This window comes from Anthonomus grandis, chromosome 1 (genome assembly GCF_022605725.1).
Source record: "Anthonomus grandis grandis chromosome 1, icAntGran1.3, whole genome shotgun sequence".
Taxonomy (NCBI): Eukaryota; Metazoa; Arthropoda; class Insecta; order Coleoptera; family Curculionidae; genus Anthonomus; species Anthonomus grandis.
In genome coordinates this window covers 32882956-32900351 of record NC_065546.1, presented here as the reverse complement: position 1 = coordinate 32900351, position 17396 = coordinate 32882956, and the positions used below count along the sequence as shown (strand labels likewise).

The window sequence follows — 17396 nt, the reverse complement described above, 5'->3', positions numbered from 1 at the left end:
CCTGGCTCGGTGTACGACAGTCGTATTTTAAGAAGATCAAATATTTTTGGTATGATGAGAAGACGTCAACAGAACTATGGAATTATTTTAGGCGATGAAGGGTACGGCATAACACCATGGCTATTAACACCATATAACCCCTCCACACCTCAAGAAATAGCGTATAATAATTTACATAAAAGAGAGCGCATGGATAACTAAAACGTCGATTCCCTGTTTTGCAACATTCGATACGATTGAACATTGACAAAATTCCGTCAGTAATCGTCAGCGCTGTAGTTCTGCATAATGTTGATAAGTATTTAAATGACCAATTACCAAATGACGAAGAAGAAGTAGCCGCCGAGGATCACGATGGTGAAGAAGTTGTGGAGGATAATGATGAGCTAAATAACGACCGTCAGCGTGGTCAACAGAGACGAGAAGAAATAAAATATAATTTTTCAATTGCACTTGTAAATATACTACTAAGTATAATACCATACAGTGCGTTTTTCTTAATGCGGTACATAGGATTTTACATGGTAAAATTTCAAGTGCATGTTAAGTTTATTTTTACTAAGCCTATGCAGACCAAAATTCACATAGGCAAAGTTTAGGTCTCTAGAAACATAACAAGTTTTAGTTACTTCACTTTTTCATAGCCTTGTATATTGATTTAATACCAGCTATTTCATCATTACATTGACAATGTCAAAAAGGTGACTTAAATGATGTCAAAAACGAAATTTATTTAACAAAATAAGCATTTGATTTTAGTAAAAATAAATCCATATAAAAAAAAATAAAGAAATTAAATTAATAATTTGTATTTTAATGCTCTTAAGCAGCTACTTCAGGAACAAATTACATCACATTCTTTTAAGGACCGTAAATTTGAAGAAGGGTTTTAGTTTACTCTTAAAAGAAATCTTTCTACTACTTATTGATAATCTTTCTACTACATACTTTCTAATTGATTTGCGTAGAACTGGGCGATCTGGATATAAAAGCCAGTAAATACATTTGCCATTTCCTGGTATGAGACTGATACAATCTTCAATCTTACTCCAATCGTATAAACAAGAGTCATTTTTTAATAAATAATTTAAAAAAAATGAGCTTTTATTTGTTGTTATGTCAAAACATTTGACAACTAATGAATATCTGTAGCCGGTAGTCATGTATCGTACGGGGTATTTCAAAAGAGTCGATTTTTAAATTAATTTTTAGAATAAATTTAAGCATTTTTATTCTAAGAGCTGGGAGTAGTATGCTGCTAAGAGCCCAAACTTGGCCTGTGTCAATTTTTATAACTACAGTAGAAATGTGCCTAACATGCACTTGACATTTTAACATGGAAAATCCTATGTACCGCATTAAAAAAACGCACTGTATAATATCAAAAGACAACATGAATATTAATACGTAATAAGTAAAATAAACAAGAAACTTGAAGGAGGATTTTTTCGACAACAACTTTTTTAGCATAAATATTAGAAATTCTTCAAGTCTAAACATCTTCTAGAAAGTTTTCAATGGGCCACACTGTATAATGTTATATTTTATGGTTTTCATTATTCTGATTTTTTTTAAGTTAAATTTAGATGTAAGTTGGTACCTTAATCTGAGTAAAGTTCATTAATTTAAAAGCGTTAACGAAAACAATTTATTCCTTTAGTTACAACTTTCTGAACAACACATTATTTATTTGGATTTTTTGGTAACTGGAGACTTATCAGGTAAACGCCGAACATGGGGTGGAGGTGGAATAAATTCTTCAGTTTTGGACGTTGATGGCTGAGGTTGTTCCACAGCTATTGCTCCTGAAATAATCATATTTTAAGTTTCGACCTTGATGATGGATTCGTAAAATAATTAGTAGAACTAGATTCATTTAGCCCAAAAATATTACCTTAAGAAAAACTTATAAAACATATTATAAAATGTTTCCCCCTCTCAAATGTTTTCTCTCCCCAAAATTCAGTGGGGTGTAAAATCAAAATATGCATAACCAAAAACCCCTAAAATGCCTTTTTTTTTTTAATTTTATTCCCTCCCTATACCCGTCCATTTTCTAAAATATTCAGTGGGATCTAAAATCAAAATCTTCATACCCAAAAATCCCTAAAATGACATATTACTCGATTTTTTACAGTTTTTTTATTTTACCCTCTCCTTATTACCTACCTGGTACTTTAAAACAATTTTCTTATTTCCCGTTGCAGTTTTGTCCGTCTTTTTCTTCAACTCGGTCTTCATATTTTGTATTTTCTTTTTAAGTTGTTTTTCAGTTAAATCCCTTCCAATTTGCAAAATATATTTTTGGTGGATTTCTTTGTATGCTTGTTCTTTTTGCTCCTTTATTTTAGGAACTTGCGATTTATTAAATATAATATTATAGCTTTCCAAAATTTCCATCAATTTCAGGTTGGACGAAATTTTTGCAGGAACTTCCTCAGTCAAAAAATCACTTGTAGAATTTTCTGAATTACTAGTCATTTTGAACGTAAACACTTAGCACTCGGAAATGATACTGGTTTAAAAAATTTATAAAAATGTGTTCAATATTTGCCTTTGTCGATTTGCACATCGGCAGTTAAAAATCGACAGGTCTGCGCCTGCAGTTCCACAGAATTTCACGGCCGACTGATTAGTCACAAAAATATAAATATAGGCCTTATCAGAATAAAAACATTTTTCTTTGAATGATTTACCAAATAAGAACTTTAAGTAAATACTTAAAATATCTAGCTTTTGCTAGTAAGTAAAAGCAAAAGGTTATTCACTTCAATTTCAGCAAATGCTATTAGCAAAAGCTAAATCTACCTAGTAAAAGCTAAAGCTTATACTTCATACTAAAAGCAAAAGGTGAGTTTTTATTCATACTGCCCATTACATGTAATTACAATTACATGCCAAAAACCTTGCAAGAAGAGCATCTAGAAATTAAATAGCTATTAAGTATGGCACTGTTGGGTTAACGAGTGGAATTGTTAATGAACAAAGTATTGACAGTCCATTATTCGCTAAATGTTTAGATTTTTAGTTTTGAAGTTAATCCAAATTGTTAAATTAATAAAAGAACATGATTTTATTAGTTCTTGGAATCACAATAATTTAGCATTTTGCCTTCTCTCAATTTTTGATTTTTGCCCCTAGCCCCTTTTTGGAAGTCTGCTCTTCATTTGTACTTCTGAAAGCGTTAAAAAAATGTGATAAACGTAACTGAAGGTTTTGCAAGATAGCATTTAGAACTGGGTCTATGGCACATTAAAACAAACATTGTACATTTTGAAATAAACTTTATTACCTTACAATTATCGTAATTCAACAAAGTGAAACAATAGTAACTTAAACCTAGCAAGCCTACGTTTTGTTTGATACCTAAATAAAGCAAAAAAAAAAAACTCTCTGACACCACATCCTAACAATGTTATACAGGGTGATTCATTAATATTGCACGAAAATGAAATGCCGGTTTTTTTGGGTTAAATTATGACGAAAAGTTCCTATAAACATATGTCCGAAAGTGCTTCGTTTCCGAGATACAGGGTGTTCAAATTTTCTTAAAAAATCGATTTTTTATTAATATCTAAGAAATGCCTTTGCTGTTTGCAATGTCATTCACACCATTTCTGGATATCTTAATGATGTATCTTTTTGACATATGACAGTTGATTTGTTATTCCAGGGACGTGCCCACGGGGTAAGCGGGTTAGGTTTTTTGTACAAAAAATAGCACCTAGTAGATTTTTTGAACCTTCTGTACATTTTTTGGATGACGCAACTAAAGATGGAATTGTTTCAACTCTTGGGTGTTTTTCGTATCTCCCTCCGTTTTCGATAAAAAAATTAAGAATTGCTTTTTTGCATCCCTCTGTAAAAATACAAGTAAATGCTTTTAAATCACGCGAAAGCAAAGAAATCATTTTCTTCCTAAAATGTAATACTTACCTATTCATAGTGTCGAATATCAAGTACAGCATTAACAACTGCTGATCTAAAAAATACTGCGGAATGTTGAAATTGTAAATACGTATTAAACAAAATTTAGTAAATACTATTATCGTTTTAGTTTTTGTCGCATTCTTTTCGTTGCTTTGAAAATGCAATAAATAAAATACCAGTTCATTTAACATTACTAGGTGTGGCTCAGTGATAAGGTGTTGTTTTTTTCCTGTCAAGTAGACAATTTCCTCATTTTTGTCTAAAATGGAGTACACTTATAGTGAAATGTGCGATATGCACTTTGTGTATGGTCTTGCTAATGGTAATTCACAAGCAGCGAGGCGTATTTACGCGGACAAATACCCTAACCGAGTACTTCCTCATAGTCAAATGATTACTCGCCTCCATCAACGTCTCAGAGAAAGTGGAAGTTTTAAAAAACTTACAGTCGACAATGGACGACCCCGCAAAGTTGCAACCGCAGAAGCTGAAGAAGCAGTGCTCCACGAAATTGAGGATAATCCTTCAACGAGTACAAGACAGATTGCTGCCACTTTAAACATTAGTCAGCCAACAGTGTTTAGAATACTGAAAAATCAGCTTTTGTACCCGTATCACATCCAGCGGGTACAAGCACTTTTGCCAGACGACTATCCTCATAGAGTGGCTTTCTGTCGATGGTTACAACAAAACATTGTAGAAAATCCTACTTTTTTTAGAAAATCCATACTTTTCACGGACGAAGCTAATTTCTCCAGGAATTCGATAATGAATTTCCATAATAATCACATTTGGGCAGATGAAAATCCACATGGAATAAGTGAAAGTCGCCATCAACACCAATTTTCACTGAATGTTTGGGTTGGAATCATTGAAGACCACTTAATTGGTCCTTTCTTTTACAAAGGTTAAGTGGAGAAGTGTATCGGCGTTTTCTTCAAGAGGAGTTGCCAACACTATTAGAAAACGTCCCGCTTGACTTAAGGTACCAAATGTTTTTCATGCATGATGGCGCTCCGGCGCATTTCAGCTTAATTGCTCGACAGTATTTAGATAGAGTATATCCCAATCGTTGGATAGGTCGTGGAGGTATACAACCCTGGCCTGCGCGATCTCCCGATCTAAATCCAATAGACTTTTTCCTCTGGGGCCACCTCAAGCAATTAGTTTATACCACCCCCATCGAAAATGTTGAAGAATTAAGAAATCGTATTATTGCAAATTGCGATATTATTCGAAACACGCCAGGGATCTTTGAACGTGTTCGCCAGTCAATGCGTCGCAGGACAGACGCATGCATTGCAGTTGGAGGAACTCATTTTGAACAACTCTTATAGCGTACGTTTCTTAGTCCATAGCTTTTCATTACCTTCATCAATTTACTAATGTTTATTCTAAGAATTTAATTAATGTACCTAAGTTTAATTAAAACTATTTTTCAACAGGTAGTACAGTTAATGTCATGTCAAAATTCCAAATTACCGTATTTACTATTCTTCACCCTGTAAATCGATAAGTAGGCATTTTATTATGTTTATTCAAGTTTTTTCAAACGTTTGCATTAAACTAATTTTTTTATCGAAAACGGAGGGAGATACGAAAAACACCCAAGAGTTGAAACAATTCCATCTTTAGTTGCGTCATCCAAAAAATGTACAGGAGGTTCAAAAAATCTACTAGGTGCTATTTTTTGTACAAAAAACCTAACCCGCTTACCCCGTGGGCACGTCCCTGGAATAACAAATCAACTGTCATATGTCAAAAAGATACATCATTAAGATATCCAGAAATGGTGTGAATGACATTGCAAACAGCAAAGGCATTTCTTAGATATTAATAAAAAATCGATTTTTTAAGAAAATTTGAACACCCTGTATCTCGGAAACGAAGCACTTTCGGACATATGTTTATAGGAACTTTTCGTCATAATTTAACCCAAAAAAACCGGCATTTCATTTTCGTGCAATATTAATGAATCACCCTGTATAATTATAATGCAATATATTTGGTTCCAATTTAGTCCTCCAGGGTCACATTTCTAAACAGATAAGACATGGATTCCTTATTGTGAATCCTGCGAATAGCTTCGGCGAGCAGGATCGAGATGTCAACGGTCTTGATTTTGTGGCACTGCATCTTTTGGAGCTCGTGAGGAATGGTGTTAGTGACCACAACCTAAAGTGCGCGAGTGTGAATTTAAGAAAAATTAATTTTATTTGGGTCTTTTACTTCATCTATAGGAGAATCCTCAATAAGTCTGGGAGCGTCAGATGATAACAGACCGTGTGTAGCCAAAACGTAAATTTTATATGCGCCGCGGTCTTTTAGGACCTCTGATGCTGCAACGAAGGATTTCACGTCGTCAATCATATCGTCCTAAAAATAATTAGGAAACTGTATCACTGTTACCAATTCGTAAAGTTGACAAAAATTAACTTTGACCAAGATTTTAGTAGAAATTGCTATTATTTAAAATAGATAGAGGGAGACTTGTAGGTAGCCTCAAGCTGTTGAAAGATAGAAACAAAAGTATTAAGTCATACGAGTCTGAGGCCGATCTCGTCAATATAGTGATGCATAAGGTATTTAAAGCAGGAAGGGGACACAGGAATGGAGGATAAAAATTAAAATCGGTTGCTTTACTGATGATGTGGTTCTCATTAGAGGACTCCATACAAATTCCAAAATACTGCAGAAGCGACTGGAAAAGAGAACTCAGATCTATTATACATTATACGCTTTGGGACCTAGAAATGACCACAGATGGGTGGTGCTATAAGTACTCTCGATAATAATAAACTGAAAAAATACATTTCCTGGATGTGGCGATAAGGTTCAATGACGCGGCAAAAACCTCCCATTCGATATAAATTTTTGCTCGGCAACTGATTTTTTAAATTTAGAAACAAAAAGAGTCTCGAAATCTGGAAAATATTTATGGAAAGAGCTCGTCCAGATGAACGATGTAGTGAAGAGTAACCCAAGTGAATCCCAGAAAACGGTGGCAATCACATTTTCAACCGATAAAACAGTATTCGCTTTCTTCGAAGCAAATTTGCCGGGAGTCCACAGGTTTCAACTATTCCTTAGGCTCTGGCATGCATATATGCAATTAATAAATATTTATTTAATAAATGTAAAAACATGGTTATAAGGATATGTCGTCAGAATACGTGGAAAAATCAAGTGTAAAAAAAACCTGTAAGCATTGCAAGAAAAAAGGAACTATAATACATTATACATCACAAGACTGTGATATCTGTGGACGCAGCTTCCACAGAAGTTGTGCTTTTTAGGCAAAAGACGTTGATCAAAGCCAAAAATGTAAAACGCTGTAAAAGTGAGGTTAAGGAAAAAAAAACAAGCACATCAGAGAAGTTACTTGAGTATATGGAGGAATGGATAAAAGTATTATCAGAGACACAATTCAAAAGCTGCTAAGTCCATTTAGGCAGGCTTTTAAAAAAAAAACTAACGGTCTTGAGGCTACAGTTCAACACATGTCAGTCTCATTCGATGGTCAAAATACAAACTCGGAGGATGTTTTGAAGGAAATAAAAAAGCCGAGAGATGAAAATGTCGTATTGAAGCAACGGATACAGGCTTTGGAAGGCAGGTTGGGCGACCTCGAAACAAAGGATCGAATCAACAATGTTATTATTTATTGGGGAACCTGCCCAAGAGGACCCACACCCTGTGAAAGTTGTGCAAATGATAGGTATACCTCTGGAAGCACCTACGAGTCGAAATGATATCGCTGAGTGCTACAGACTAAACAAAAAAGGGAATAGCCCCATTTTCGTGAAATTTAATACGTTTATGTTAAAAAAGCAGTATTTTATGAAAATAAGGCAAAAAAAAAGGTAGAACAGTTGCAAAGTGTATAATTGATAAACTCTGAAATGGATTTATTGTAGGAAAGTGCCTCTAAATAAATCTGTAAGTAAAATAAACAAAATTCATGGAACTAAATAGTATTTGATGAATATAAAACCTTTAAAAGTACCACATGCAGTGAGTGTTACTAACAAAAAGGAAGTTACCTTTTTTGATAATCAAATGTGTGACTTAAAAATTATATATGTAAACATTAGGGGAGTTTATTCAAATTTAGATCACTTTTATGTATTTCTGGAGTCTACAGGTAAGCAGCTTGATGTAATAGTCATAATGCATAAGGTCCGCGATATTAATATTCCAGGTTATATGGTCTTTTCACAACAACAGCACTCTTAATAAGTATGATGGTTGTTTAATATATGTGAATGAGCAATTCTATCAAGATTACTATATACTGACTGAAAATAATATTAAGTTAATAAAAGTATACTTGGCAAAAACCTGATAACATTTGATATTGTCGCTTGCTATAGAAGTCATGTCTTAAACAAAACTCCAAAAATCTGGACATTATTTTCCAAAATTCAACTAGAGATACTACAAAAGAATACATCTTTATTGAGGACATAAACATTAATTTACTTGATTAAACGCCACCCGAAACGAACGACTATTTGACAGTTCTTCAAGAAAGCGGGTTCTTTAGTGCTATTAATGAAGTGACATGAGAGACAGATACAACAAAGACGTTATATAGATCATAGATCATAATTATCTTTATTAAAACTAAGAAAAGGTTACTCTCTTAAATTAATCCAGTAATACTGTTAAACGACTTCACAGATCACCATCCCATTCTGCCAAACATATGTATAAACTCTAATTGCCAATAAAAAAATTAATTTTAATAGTCTTTCTGAGCTTATCACTAATGCACAGTGGACAGGATGATGTTCTGCAGAATAATGATGCAAACATAGTAACAAAAAAATGTGTGCTCTATTAAATAAAAGTTGATCGTTTAATAAAGGATAATCCTTTATTAAACGACCAACTACAACTATGAAAATTAAAAGCAAATCTTTTAGAATAAAACCCTGGATCACTGGTGGTCTCCTTGAGTCAATTCGCAATAGACTATAGTTCGCAAATTATGCAAAACATGTCCACCATATGAGTAGATCTGAAATGAAAAGTCTAATAAACTCTGAAAATACTAAGATAAATGACTCGAGAATTATTGCACAAGAGTTTAATAGATATTTAAGCACCATCGGCCAAAGGCTAGCCAAAAAAATTAAAAGGCTTGATTCCCAGAAATCCCTAAAGGTAAAGAGAAATATTAATTCTGAATCGTTTTATTTCTCCCCTATGACAAATAAAGAACTAATAACACATCCTACTTCAAACCTTTAATGACATGGGAATACGGGGCAGAACCAACGATCTCTTTAAATCTTATGTAAGTGACCGTTCTCAGAGTACTAAAATACGAGACACTCTCAGTGACAAACTTAACGTGGGATATGGGATGCCACAGAGCATTAATTCTTTTTTTCAATATCCTACCTAACTTTATTATTACTTAATATTACTAACTTTTTTATTATGGATAAAACAATGAGAAAACCTACTTATTTAATAAAAATACCTAATTTGAAGCAACGTTTCGGTAGTTATTAGATTTTACTTATGACTTTGATTGTTTGTATGTATGCTTGCATGCAAATTTTAATTAAAAATATTAAAAGAAATTAGGGAAAGAATTTTTAGAAGCATGGCACTCAGTACATTGTAAGGAAAGTGCCCATATTTTTACATAAAGAAACAGATTATGCTATTAATTTCTAACACCCTTCATTTAAGTTAATTAGTGAACTTTAAATATAATAAACTCTACAACTTCCTGTGACGTTGTACAAAATTTTTTTTTTCTTACCACCATAATGGCAATTCTACCTCCCACATCCCCGACAACATTTATTGGCGGCTTTTCTTTGGCAATATGAATTGGTACCCCAACCCCAGCATCCATAGTACGGGATTTTGGTACAGTTGGTGGAGAATACCTTCCATCCACCTAAAAAAAGACCAAAAATACTACACAACCGGATAAATTATTTTTCAATCAACTGCACCTCATCTGCATCAGATTCTTTTTGTTCCCCATGAATAACGGCAATCCCCAAACGTAATCTCTCAGCGTACGAAGTGGCTTTTTTAGCCGATCCTGGGTTTCTGGCCACTATAACTGCATTTCTATAATCTGGAATCTAAAGGGTTTTTAAAAAAAAAATAAAATTCAATCACCTTTAATTATTTACACTCTCTTGAATGTATTGCAGCAAGAAAGGACTAGCCCTCAGGTTGTCCACAGGCAAGTCAAAGAAGCCCTGAATCTCCTTTTGATGGAGGTCCATGGTGATAATATGGGTCATCCCAGCTTTAACCATCATTTGGGCCACCAGTTTTGTTACTACTGCCCCACGCTTTCGCATTTTACACTGTTTGCTATATGGTAGGTAGGGGATGACACCAACAATTGATTTGGCTGATGATGTTTTAAGAGCGTAGGCCATTATTAGCATTTCCATTATGTTATTATTTACATCTCTAAAAGCGATTCAGATTATTAATATTAGGAAGAAAGATTGAGGACTAATCTAAACCATTCAAAATCCGCTAACAGTAGTCTATCAGAGGCAACTAACAAATTTAGAACTAGTAAAAGCCGATTTTCAGCGTGCAATGATTCTAGTTGGACCTGTGCGTTTCTGGTTTCAACCAAAATAGGGCAAAACGTAACGTCACTGATCAGCTAGTTGACGTTTGATATATTACCAATTATTACACGGCTTTCGATTGGGTTATAATTGGGATATAATTTATTTTAAATCCAATAAAAGCACATTAGTTGATTCGGGAGAAAACAGTGGATCAAGCTCTGCAGGATGAAAAAATTCAAATTAATTTTTTAATCAAACAGAAAAGAAAAAACAAAAACATCAACTCTTTAGGTTATAATTTTTAAGAGGTGGGGAACAATACGTCACATCCGTCAAAATTGTCAACGAAAAGAGTAAACGCGGTTTCCACCAATTCCACACTGAAAATCGGCTAAAGAAAATCCATCACAGCCTTGGATCAGTGGGCATCTTTCTTATGAAATAGATAAAAAACTGTGGAATCATGAGTTTTCAACTTTACCAGCAACAATCAAATATCACTCGAAAATGTTAGTTTCACTCAAGATGTTGTGGGGGAAGCCATTTTAAGCTTAAAACACGATTCTAGTCCAGGTTTGATTCCACCACACATTTCTTCTTAGAAGATATACCACAACAAATTTATTAACTGGACACATGGAATGAATGAAGAGAAGGCCACATACATATTTTACCTAAACTTTGAGAAAGTCTTTGACAAGGTTCTTAATAGCATAGTTTTATGCAGGCTTGAGAATTAAGGTGTAAGAGGTAACTTGTATGGTGTAAGGGTTAGAACTGGAGAACCCCAGGGCTTAGTGCTGGTACCTCTTCTGTCTTTGGTGTATCTTAGTGATCTTTTTGCAACTGACACGAACATTTGTGCAGACCCACAAAAGCAAGCACTTGATCTTCAGAATAAATAAATAAATAAAGTTTATTGATACAATTCCCATTTACAAAATTTAAATATAAAATAATATAATAAAATAGAAATCTTGGTATTTTACAAATACGTTAGAAAAGTTATAAATAACCTTTATGTATGGTACAATAGAAATTAAAATTAAAACTAGCTATTTTTTGACAACAACAATCTTAAAATGTACTAAAAAACGTCACCAGCAAAAAAAAAAACAAAAAAGATAATACTTAAATTTAAATTTTCAATCTTTTTATTTGTGACCTAAACTGCAAAAAAGGCATAGAAAAGATATCAATTTCCTTGGGTAGATCATTGGCCAGTCAACACATTCGATCAACAGGCCTATTAAAACCCTAATTAGTTCTGTGAAATTGTGTTCCAAACATTACCTCATATCTATTTCTCCTAACAGGTACATGAAAATTAACTAGCGTAAGGAGATTAGGAGAATTGATCATACCATTCAGTAATTTAAATAAAGTACATAAATCTATATAAGTTCGTCTGTCTATTAATTTAGGAAGCTTTAGTAACACATAGAGGTCATCGTAATTAATATTATCTACAGGAATATTCAACTTGTGATGAAATCTTAGGAATCATCTTTGAACTCTTTCCAGAAGATCAATGTGGCACACAGTACTAGCATATTCCAATACAGATCTTATAACAACACAATAGAATCAGTAATGACATACACATTATTAAAGCATTTAAGGGATCTCAATACAAAATCAAGCAATTCATAGCTCTTTTGGATATCTAAGCAATATGAGAAGCAAGTGCAAGAATGATCTGCAAGAAATGGCCATCAGCAGTTATGGGAAATAAAGCTTAATGAAAAGGAATACACCACCTTTCGATATAGGCAATAACAACTCAGCCAACGTACTATAATATAAATACTAGTGAGACATGTCAACCATCAGAACGGCTTGGGCATGTTAATATCTACAAGGCCAGTTCTTGTCTATACATGTCTCAAATGTCCAAAATCACTCTGTGGAAGTGATCAGGAGATTCTACTCCTCATATGTTAGGCCAAATTGGAGTTTGCTCACTCAGTGTGGAATCATTATGTTGGGGAATGAAGTATTAGAAAAAGTTTAATGTAGAACTATGAGAATTCCATATCAGTGTAGTGGCCACAAAGAACTGGATAAAATTTTTAAATTTGCTCACACTTACACAAGGTAGCTGGTGTTGAGGTGATCTTGAAAATCCCTAACTAATGTATACACTTGCAACATTGACATTTTTCAGAGTAAATAAACCAATAAAAATTTAAAAGGACAGGTACAGGATCTTTCCCCATATATTGACCCCCTCCCCCTACAGGGGTAATGCGAAAAGTTAAAAAAAAAATTAATACAAAACTTTTGGGGTTTTACTTTAAATTTTTGAATCCGATGTCAAATTTTTTTTTTTTCGTTTTGAAACGTCAAATTTTGACAGATGATCAGTTTTTTCTTACGGAACACCCTGTATATGACTTCATAGTTAAAAAGAGCCGAATTTTCTGATTTCAAATATATATAGTTTAACTATGTTTTATTAAACCGTTTCGGAAATATCGGGGTCCAAACTTTAAAAAAATAATATATTGAAGATCTTGGTAAGCGCTGCATTGTTATTGTTTGGCGTTTTTTTTAAGATAAATGAATTGAGTAGAAACAATAAAAACAGAAGATTTATTATTACTAAGGTGATATTTAGCATCTTTTTGTTGACAAGGATACATTATTTTAACAATTGTTAAACTTTAATTTAGACGTAATTATAACTATAACTGCTCTATATGACCACCACCATTATCAATACAGTTTATATAATCCTGCTCAATTTTGTGTATTGTATTCCTTATACATTGTCTATGATTTTGATTGATATCATCTATCGCGGTAATAATTTTTCTGCGAAGCTCCTCGACATTTTCAGTTCTCTGTTCGTAAACTTTATTTTGCAGGTAACCCCACAGAAATGAATCAAGAGGTGTCAGGTCTGGACTGTTTGGTGGCCAACGAATTGGCCCAGTTCGTCCAATCTACAGGTTATATCTTTCATTTAAATTTCTCAAAACAGGTAACACATTATGCGGTGGGGCACCATCTTGATGATCAAACTATTTGCTCTTATTGCCTTATGGGTAGATCTTCAAGTTTAGCTTCAATTTGATAAGTAAACATCTCTAGGTATCTCTCTCCCGTCAAGTTGCCGTTATAAAAAATAGGTCCTATGACCTGGTCATTTAAAATTCCACACCATACATGTAGAGATTGCCGCCCTTGAAACTTAATTTCCCTTGTTATTCGGGGGTTTGTTCTTGACCAAAAGCGAACATTTTTTCGATTGTAAATGCCCGCAACGGTTGTAAAGGTGCACTCGTCGGTCCACAAAATTTTTTAAAAAAAGTTATTATCTTCTTCTTTTAGCACTAACATCTCTTGACAAAATTCCACCCGTTTATTTCTTTGCTCTACACTTAAGCAAAATATTTATACTTTTTTAAAGTTGAATACATTTTTTTGGCCGATCGATCAAAGTAAATTCTGCCATCTTCTATGGAATGATTTGGGTGTTCTAAAAAGAAATTCAACATTTTTGATGGGCAATTTGAGGGAGACAAAGGCCAGAACATGATTAAGAAGTTCAAAATTGTGTATTTATTGTTTTCCTTGATAAGCAGAGAAAAATTTCCTGAAATGTAGCTTTCTAGAAAAATGTGCTTTCTAATTGGAAAGTATTTTTCAAGAGCTTCAAGATGATGTATTCCTCAACCCCCTTTTCTATTTAAGATTTTAGAGGTGTACCTATCTCATCCTGTCCTGATAAGGAGATGATTTTTTTCCCCTTCAGTTTATCAGTCTTCTGTGTTTTTTATTCAGTTTTTCATTCCTAATATACAGTAGCGGCCAAATGTAGAGAAACTTTTAATTTTTTAAAAAATTAATTAATAGGTTAAATAAAAAGTTTTAATTTCATCACTAAATCATTGGGTACCTTAAGTTACTTATAATGATATAAAAATAAACACATTCTTTAACACATGACGAAAATACCAAAATATTTTTCATTTTTTTGCGGCCATAAGTAGAGAAACTTTTTTTCCGATCATTCCTAAACAAACAGTTTTTGAATAAAGAGAATAATATTTTAGTCGTGTGTTAGTATTAGTCGAGTAAGATGCCACGAGGTATTCATTTGTCAGTTCAGTTAAAAGAACTAATTATAAAAAAATATCAAGATGGATTGAAACAAAATCAAATTGCAATTGATTTAAAGCTTAATAAAAGTGTTATATCTAAACAAATCAAGATGTACAAAGAACGTGGAGGTTCTTTAATTAAACCTAAGACCGGAAGGCCGCGAAAGACTACTCCTTCAGATGATAAAGTAATAAGATGTTCCCAAAAAAATCCTTTCTTTACTGCCGTGGATATTAAGAAAGGAAACCCTTCCATTTCACTATCCATCCGTTCCATAAGAAGACGCTTAGGCGAAGGAAACCTCCAAGCCAGACGACCGGCAAAGAAACCATTCATTTCCAAGAAAAATCGGCATGCTCGTTTAAAATTTGCTAGAGAACATTCCACTTGGACTTATAACCAATGGAAAAACATACTTTGGTCCGATGAAAGTAAATTTAATTTATTTGGGTCGGATGGAATAAAGTATGTAAGGCGTCCCCCACATCAAAGATTCAATCCTAAATACACTAGGCCAACCATAAAACATGGTGGAGGTAATGTCATGGTATGGGGTTCTTTTTCTGGGCATGGACTAGGTCCGCTAATAAAAGTTGAGGGTATTATGGACAGATATCAATATTTACAGATCCTCAAGAATCATATGATACCTTACGCCGAAGAAAACCTTCCACTAATTTGGAAATTTCAACAGGATAATGATCCTAAACATACAGCTAAAATTGTTAAAGATTTTTTTGCGGAGGAACAGCTCAACGTTTTAGCCTGGCCTCCACAAAGCCCCGACTTAAATCCCATTGAAAACCTATGGGCACAATTGGAGTTAGATGTTAGGCGTAAATATCCCGAAAAATTTAAAAACAAAGAAGAACTGTTTTGCGCATTATCGCAGGCCTGGCAGGAAATACCAGAAGAAAAAATTGTAAAATTGTTGGAGTCGATGCCCAGAAGATGTGCAGAAGTTATTAAAAACAAAGGTTTTGCTACCAAATATTAGGTTTATTTTAAGTATTTGTAATATTTTGCTTAAGTTTCTCTACTTTTGACCGCTTAAAAAATAAAAAAAAAATTTTTTGTGGGTTTATAAATAATTTTCTTATACACTAGTTATTTATTTTTTATGTTGTATTTGTGTTCCACCTAAAACAATAAAATATATTTTTAAAAAGTAATCTATCAATATTTTTTTAAAAATAATCAAAAGTTTCTCTACTTTTGGCCGCTACTGTATACCCATTTCAAGTTTTTTAAATTGTCACCCTGTATATTATTGTATTTATAATGTAGGTAATATATTTATAATTTGTGGAAGGTTGATAGATATTTACTTTCCCAAGTAGTAGAGAAAGATCAAAACTTGGTTTTATTATCTCAAAAGAAAATATACCTACTTTGTTCCAGTCTGGATAATAAAAATATCCTTCCCTCTAACTGAGTCTCCAATCTGAAACATAGTTTCTCTGTTGCTCCTATGATAAATGGAGCACTGACCAATTTGTACCCCCAACCGTTTCGCTATCAAATTAGCTAACTCTGGATGAGAGTTGCCAGCCAATATTATGATGTCTGATGTCTTTGGGGCATCCATTTTGTTGCCTTGGGGTAGTTTAACACCTCCAAACCTAATAAAAGGGTTGTTTATTAAATTAGATCCATGGAATGGTTTTTAAATGAATTGTAACTGTTTGAACCTATGGATAAAGGGCATGGTTTAGGTATTAAGGAATACCTGGAGCGAGAGAGCATCATTCTTAATGTAAAAGTAGGGTTTTTAGGTTGTAAATGTGTTATTAAACTTGATTGTTGTAGCGGAATTGCGCATCAACATATATGTGAAGGTAAACGAATGTGCATAAAAACACCTTATTTTCTCCATGTTTTTTTTTTTTTAATCTAACATGAGGATATTACCTGTGGATATCGATAAAAGTCAAGGTTCTGATATATTTTACACGAGCACAAGACTTTTCTTTTCCTTATCTTACTTTCGAAGTGTGAAATCAATTTGGTTAATTAATTGTTTTTATAAATGTTAATTATTTTTTTTATTGATAAGAATCGTTTAGAAAACTGTTTACCGATCCAACTGAACTTTTCCTGCTCTGTACAGTTTTATCTTCCTCTCTGTTTACGACAATGTAGCTAAAAAGGATAACAAGTCAAATTATTGCGTCAGCAAATATTTTTTTGACAGTAATGTCAGAAACACATGATCGTGGCAGATCCCAAAAATCATTAGGGTCCATATGTAACTGAAAATATTGGAATTGAACGCAACGGAATAATATTGTGATGACGTTAGCACAGCATAAAGAAACCAGCAGTCGCACTTCAATAAAAATACATTGGCTTGAATAAGCGAGTTCGGTGCATGTGTACTAACGCAGGCGAGGCATTTTTGCTTATAGTAGGGATGCCGCTGACACTCGCTACGGTCCACGCGGCTTTTGCCTTGGCTAGAGCCGGACTTAAACATTTTTTTTAATGTTATTATCTTGTAAAATAAAAATACCTACATAGTACAAATATTGATTTTTTAATATAAATAAAGTTCATACATTAACAAAATATTTAAACAAAAATAAACATCGCATTTCTACATCTAACAACGACGATATAGAAGAATACGTGCAGGAAGTTAATTAGGTATGAACCATAACTTTAAGAGACCATTCTTTGAGTAATTTTAAAACAAAAAGTTCTTATAAACATATGTCCAGAAATTATTCATTCTCAATATACAGGGTGTTAAAATTTAACAACAACTAAAATATATGCCACTGATTTTTG

The 17396-nt window shown here is 33.3% G+C and overlaps 1 protein-coding gene across 2 annotated transcripts; it reads right to left on the bottom strand.

Moving 5' to 3' along the window:
• Positions 1-3264: 3264 nt before the first annotated feature.
• On the bottom strand, positions 3265-16725 carry LOC126739811 (phosphoribosyl pyrophosphate synthase-associated protein 2). 2 transcript variants are annotated; one of them, XM_050445639.1, is made up of 8 exons: positions 16518-16725; positions 15998-16228; positions 10095-10383; positions 9909-10043; positions 9710-9850; positions 6160-6306; positions 5917-6105; positions 3265-3420 (listed from the first exon to the last, which is right to left on the bottom strand). In XM_050445639.1, the coding sequence occupies exons 2-7, from the start codon at positions 16192-16194 to the stop codon at positions 5947-5949; spliced, it is 1068 nt and encodes a 355-aa protein (XP_050301596.1). In that variant the 5' UTR covers positions 16195-16228; positions 16518-16725; the 3' UTR covers positions 3265-3420; positions 5917-5946. The 2 variants fall into 2 exon arrangements, with proteins under 2 accessions (XP_050301596.1, XP_050301589.1); XM_050445632.1 differs by lacking the exon at positions 16518-16725 and adding an exon at positions 16336-16472.
• Positions 16726-17396: the final 671 nt, after the last annotated feature.